Here is a 6,048-nt window from a genome sequence, read left to right as displayed (position 1 = left end):
TGCTAGCACCGATCACGGTGAATATTTGGATCGATCCGCCCACCCTGACAAGCAGCCCGGGGTGGGCAGTGTTGTATCGATCCGATACCAGGTAAACATAGGGAAAGTTGGCTTGGATTTAGGAAAGCTTTGGGAGAAAACATCCCAAAAGGATAGAAGTTAGAGTCATTGGTAGTTGTTTTTCTTTTTAAGAATGCTTCTACTTCAAATACTACAAACTAACAGTAGTAATCATAGGGAATTGGTGCTGATATCGTCTTATACTACTGTATTGATATATGGTTACATTGTTCACAAATACATTTGATGGTCGTTTTTTGTTGTCTTGTGTTGTCAAATTATAATCATGACCCCCTCCTCCCCCCACAAAATACAAGCAAAATCCTTCAATGAGCTGGAAATGTTACGTGGTATCGTATCGATGCTAAAATATACAGTATCGCCCACCACTTCTCCGTCAACAGAAATGGGCGCCAGGCGGAAGCAGCTGCGCGCTCACTTTGTTTATTGTTTGCTAAAATACCGAGTAGGGACATCGTGACAGCGACGTGGAATCTTTTCCAAGATTCTTACAGGACTTTTAAAGAACCCCGCGGTGGTTTCACGTCCACTATCCCTTCCAAGCGCCGCCAGCGCTGCCTTTGTTTACATCCGACAGACTAGCCACGCGGTACCCGGCCGCTTCCGCCTCCAAAGCCCCGCCCCCCGCAGCTGTCACGAAGCCGTCACGCCTCCCGCGTTGCCGGCTTAAATCGCGATTTAAACGTCGACTTTCACTTGTTTGAATTTTCTCCGACGACTTTTGGTCATTTGGACGCCGCGCGGCCGGTGCGTGCGTGACAGGTCGAAGAGCGCGGACGGACGTCGCGCACAAAAGAGGCGGAGAAGAAGAAGTTTTAGCGCCAAGTTAAATCGCCTCCTCCCTGTTTGACGCGCCAGTCATCTGGTCCGCGTCGAGCCCGCTCACAGCGACCCGCCGCCCGGCCTGCTGGCTCACGGTCACACGGCATTCTCACTTATCGATCGTCTGCGCAACCCACCGATCGATCCACCGATCGATCGATCGATTGATTGGGAAGACGGCTGAGCTTCAAGAGCAGCGTCTTGAGGTGAGCTCAGTCAAGCTAACCGTGCTAACTTTGTCACTGATGCACTAAAGGTGGAAATGGAGGCGTTTGTGTGAAGGATGAAGTTATAAAGTTATTTCCCACGCTGCTTTGACGGCTCGTGGATGGATGTCAGTCCTAAAATGTCTTCAAATGTGCCAACAAAGTCTCAGCTGCTGCGTGGAGTTCCGCCATGATGAGGCGAGCCAGATGTCCAAAGTTAGTCAAAGAAAATAAGCAGTTTACCAGCATAAATAAGCCGAATAAGTAACTTTGCGTGGCACTTTGGTGTGTTTTGTGTCTTACTAAGCAGTTTGTCAAGGCTAACTGTTGTTTTTGGGCACTTTGGACGACTTGCAATGCTAGCAGTGCGGCTAGGCTTTGTCAGCCGAGCGTGGGGGGTTGGGAGTGACTTCATGTTCTTCTTAAAAGTAACCTCACAACTGCCTTCCAACTTCTTCTCCCTCGCAGGTTTGCTCCCCGGCCTTGTGAGTAGAATGCTTGGAAGTCGGTGAGTTGATGCTTTCACTGGGGAAATGGAGCTCAAGCCAACTTGGCGAGCTTTTAGCCACTCCGGCTAGTTAGCATGACCATGCTATGCAAGCTAAAGCTTCTCATTTCTGGAGCACATCAGCCTGTTGTTTTAATGACTTTGTTTGGTTCTTTGCAGGGAAGAAACAGAAGCCAAGTCTGTTGTTCCCGAGGTGGCCAACTTGAAGGTAGCGAGGCCGAGGAAGAGGAAGGCAGATGTTGCCATTGTAAGTATGGAGGTCTTCATCTAAGCTAGCTTCAGCTCTAGTTGAAGGCCTCAGCATGGACTTGGCTTGTCCTCTGAGGTGACTCGCATCTTCTTCTCCTCCTCAGTACTTACACGACGTGGACGAGGACGGCGCGGAGACGACCAAGAAGAAGAAGCTGTGCGACTCGGAGGTAAACTTGATCTACGTTTCCACGCGTGGCGGCAAAGCCTTGCTCCGCCCCCATCTGCGTGGCATTCTCCTGATTTCAGATGAACATTTGCAACAAAAGGGACTGTTAGATGAGATTAGATCTCCTTCACATGGGACTTCCTGTTCTGCATGGCGCTATGAACCTGCAGCATGAAATAAAATGGTTTCTTAGCTTGTTAGCCACTCGATGCTAGCTCGTTTATGTTATTGTAGCAAAACATGAAGATGCTGAAATGGAGGAAGATCTCATGGGTAGTGACCAAAGCAATCCAGGGTGGTGGACTTGGGCGGGTTCGAGTCCTTTAGTTTGTCTATGTATAGCACCAATGTATCAGAAATTGCCGGCTTCTCGTGCGAGCCCTTGTCCATACTTCCTGTGGTCTTCACCAAGGCCGCCTGGAGCTCGGAGGGCATCCACACGAGTCCGCAGCGTTGGACGTCCGCTCTGGAGCAGAATGACGAGCGGCGGATCACGCTGATCAACGCCGGCTTCCCTCACTACGACTTCAACAACGTCTTGGCTACGCCCGTGCACTGCGCTCCGCTTCCCGCGCTCTGGTGAGTCCTCATGGCGGCCATGTTGGGTCAAAGCCCACAAGGCGTGCGCGATGTTGACGTTGACGTGGACGCCTTCTTCCGTGTGTGTCGCTTCTCAGCTGGGCGAGCAAGGATGTGGTGTGGACCAACATGCTGGCCAAGGACAAGACGTACGTGCGGGACGTCAAAATGATGGACAAACATCCTCACCTTCAGCCCAAAATGAGGGCTGTTCTTCTGGACTGGCTCATGGAGGTCAGGACGTTACTCAGTCGGGTTGACAGGGGGTGGGGTCACTTGGGGTCATGGTGGTAGCTGGTATGCCGACTCGCTGACATGCCAGGCGTAGCGGTCACCACGGCAACCAACTGAGGTGGTTTTTCCTGTCGCCCAGGTGAGCGAGGTCTACAAGCTCCATCGTGAGACGTACCACCTGGCTCAGGACTACTTTGACCGCTTCATGGCCACGCAGAACAACGTCTTCAAGTCCACCTTGCAGCTCATCGGCATCACCTGCCTCTTCATTGCCGCCAAAGTGGAGGTAAGGACAGGAAGTGGTAGCACGCGAGAGTGGGATGTCGCCGTCTTATACATCACGTTGATGATGCAGGAGATGTACCCGCCCAAAGTGCACCAGTTTGCCTACGTGACGGATGAAGCCTGCACGGAAGACGAGATCCTCAGCATGGAAGTCATCATCATGAAGGTAGGAGACGGCGCCCGTCAAGCGACTGCTCCGCCATCACGTAATGACGCATTTCTTTCTTTTGGTCAGGAGCTGAAGTGGAGTCTGAGCCCGCAGACGCCCGTCTCCTGGCTCAGCGTCTACATGCAGGTGGCCTACCTGAAGGAGGCGGACCAGCTGCTCATTCCCAGATACCCCCAGGCCACCTTCACGCACATCGCAGAGGTCTTGGCTCACTCCTCGCAAAGTCTCAATAGAAGCAACGCCGCGTTAACCGCGGATGTCCTCGTATCTCCACAGCTGCTCGACCTTTGCCTCCTGGACGTGCGCTGCCTGGAGTTCCCCAACGGCGTCCTCGCCGCGTCCGCGTTATTCCACTTCTCATCCCTGGAGCTGGTGGAGAACGTGTCGGGTGAGTCCGTGACGCCGGCCTCTTCCTTCTTACCGCAGAACTTAGCTCACGCGTCGGCCTCCTAGCTCACGCGTCGACCTGCTAGCTCACGTGTCGGCCTCCTAGCTCACGCCTCTCTATGTGCAGGCTTGAAGAGGGCGGAGCTAGATGAGTGCGTCAGGTGGATGGTGCCCTTCGCCATGGCGCTGCGGGAGATGGGTGGCACCCCTATGAAGACGTTTGCGGGCGTGGCTGCAGACGACGCTCACAACATCCAGACACACGCCCCCTACCTAACGTGGCTGGTAAGTCAAGTGTTATGTCTGGGGGGGTGGGGGGAGGCAAGGTCAAATGCTGTCCGCTGTCATTGCGGGGGGTGAAGCCTGCGTCCCACGTTCCTTCCTGCGTCACGACGGCGCCGTCCTGTCATGCTTTAACGTGTCCTTCTGTCCTTGGGGGCTCAGGAGGAAGTGTCCCGCCACGAGGACGCTGACGTGGACTGTCACAGCGGCTGCCGGCTGCCGTCCGGTGTCCTAACTCCGCCCCTCAGCAGCGAGAAAGCTGAGGAGTCGCTCCGTGTCGACGTGGCCTCGCCACACGTGCGATCCAGGATGCGCTCGCCCGCCCCGCACGGCCATTCTGATTGGACGGTGGCACCGTAGACCTGTGGGAGAGCGGGGGTGCAAAGGAAATTTTTAATTTTTTTTACTTTTGGAGTCAGCTGCCAGTCACATGACCTTTTTTATTTGATTTCCTGCGTGGACAACTTGACCTACCTGAGAGTTTCTTTGGTGCTTTTTTTTTTATTGGCCCACAGGCTGTTCCTGGAGTCATGTGACTCTCTGCTGCTACACAGCTGGGCCTGGCATCATGGCAGGACGTGCGTATGTGTGTGTGTGTGATTGTGAGAGATGATTTTAAAATGGGAGGGACCAGTAGCTTGGCTACCAAACTAACGAGCCAATCAGCTGAGCTTGAGAAGTTCAGTGATTGACGGCAGGGATGCTCTGATCTGGTTTTATGCTGCCGATTCTGATATCGATCATTATTGATCATCCAGGGCGGAAGTGATGAGTTCTGTTGGTCCGGATGTTTCTAAAGTCCTTTTGACCACCAGATCATTAATAAGGGGGGGGGGGGGCAGTGTGACTTTCAGGCTAGGTGGTAGCGTTAGCTTCCACAAGTGATGCTTTTGGTCGGCCGATGCTGGGAAGACGCCACGCCCACCAAAGGCTTGCTGCAGGCCGCAGTCGTGCCTTTCGTCCCGTATTGATCAGTGGCCGATCTATCGGAGCATCCCTCATTGATTGTATTTCACTTTTAGTCCCCGCCGCTCGCCTCACCCCCCCAAAACCAACCTGACCCCTCCCATTCCCAAAATGTCGGTGTGACTTCTTAAAGTAAAATGCTGCTACGTATTTTTCATTAAAGACTTTTTGTAAAGACGCTAGCCTGTTTGTTGTCATGGTTACTCCTTATTTCTTTCCAGCAACTCCTGTACTGTACTCCTGCTGTATGTCGCTAGAGGGCAGTGTGGCATTGCTTTACACCAGGACATCAGTAACACGGCCACTTATAACAAAAATACACTATGGCGCTTTCAATCACTTTTAAACTTATGAATACATTTCAAAAAAGCAATTTAGATGTAATATTTATAAATATATTCAGTGTATATACAGAAAAGCAAACCTGTTTGAAGAATGCTTGGATGAAGTATCAACCATGCCTGGTTAACAAAGGCATAAAGACGTGGTAGCTCTGCCTCCCTCTGCTGGCTACAGTTCTGCGTTACAGCTGCACGTGGCGCCCGGCACTGAAAAACAAACCGTTTCAGGATTTGTCTTTCTAGTCCGCTGGATGTTTTCAAGCTGAGATGGAATTATTTAAAGAAAACAGCCGACAGCTACGTCCTGGTCCACGTTCTTGGGACCATCATGAAGCTTCCAAATAGAAATGGTCTCTTCCTGAGTCAAGCCGTGTACCGCCTTTTTAAGTCACTTTCATACAAAAGAAGTAAAGCTAATTTGACTTGACTTCGCAAAGTTAAATTTTACATGCCCACCAGAGTCTTGGTGGCACGGTGACTGAGTGGTTAGCCCAGTCCTCGCTGGCCGCTCATGTTACATATGCATCAAACAAAGCATGCTAACTATCTAGCGAACAAAGCATGTTAGCTTTCTAGCAGACCAAGTGTGCTAGCTCTCCAGCAAACAAAGCATGCTAGCTTCAGTGGGGACTCTACAATGTCTTGTTAGACTTGGTGGACTTTTTCTTGTCCCATTGGAATATCACATGGGCTTTTTCTTTGGCTTTTTTTTGCAGTGCAAACGTCAACATTGGCTTCTTCGTGCTTTTAATTTTGACTTTTTAGTCTTT

The 6,048-nt window shown here is 51.5% G+C and overlaps 1 protein-coding gene across 2 annotated transcripts; it reads left to right on the top strand.

Annotated features, from left to right (window-relative positions):
• Nucleotides 1-749: 749 nt before the first annotated feature.
• ccne1 (cyclin E1) lies at nucleotides 750-5,119 on the top strand. Of its 2 annotated transcripts, none has more exons than XM_058078861.1 (12): nucleotides 750-1,109; nucleotides 1,578-1,617; nucleotides 1,777-1,864; nucleotides 1,971-2,036; nucleotides 2,448-2,614; nucleotides 2,713-2,848; nucleotides 2,988-3,134; nucleotides 3,204-3,299; nucleotides 3,369-3,503; nucleotides 3,579-3,690; nucleotides 3,817-3,974; nucleotides 4,134-5,119. In XM_058078861.1, exons 2-12 carry the CDS (start codon nucleotides 1,604-1,606, stop codon nucleotides 4,329-4,331), a joined length of 1,317 nt encoding a protein of 438 aa, XP_057934844.1. In that variant the 5' UTR covers nucleotides 750-1,109; nucleotides 1,578-1,603; the 3' UTR covers nucleotides 4,332-5,119. The 2 variants fall into 2 exon arrangements, with proteins under 2 accessions (XP_057934844.1, XP_057934845.1); XM_058078862.1 differs by lacking the exon at nucleotides 750-1,109 and adding an exon at nucleotides 1,228-1,325.
• Nucleotides 5,120-6,048: the final 929 nt, after the last annotated feature.

This window comes from Doryrhamphus excisus, chromosome 7 (assembly GCF_030265055.1).
Source record: "Doryrhamphus excisus isolate RoL2022-K1 chromosome 7, RoL_Dexc_1.0, whole genome shotgun sequence".
Classification (NCBI taxonomy): domain Eukaryota; kingdom Metazoa; phylum Chordata; class Actinopteri; order Syngnathiformes; family Syngnathidae; genus Doryrhamphus; species Doryrhamphus excisus.
Note: the sequence above shows the minus strand (reverse complement) of the source record. Positions and strands in the feature narration are given on the sequence as shown.

What these genes read in the sequence shown, in the direction of transcription:
- ccne1 (XM_058078861.1), top strand. An exon ending in CCTTCACGCACATCGCAGAG is followed by an intron (nt 3,504 to 3,578) that starts GTCTTGGCTCAC and finishes GTATCTCCACAG; the next exon opens with CTGCTCGACCTTTGCCTCCT. An exon ending in GCTGGTGGAGAACGTGTCGG is followed by an intron (nt 3,691 to 3,816) that starts GTGAGTCCGTGA and finishes CTCTATGTGCAG; the next exon opens with GCTTGAAGAGGGCGGAGCTA.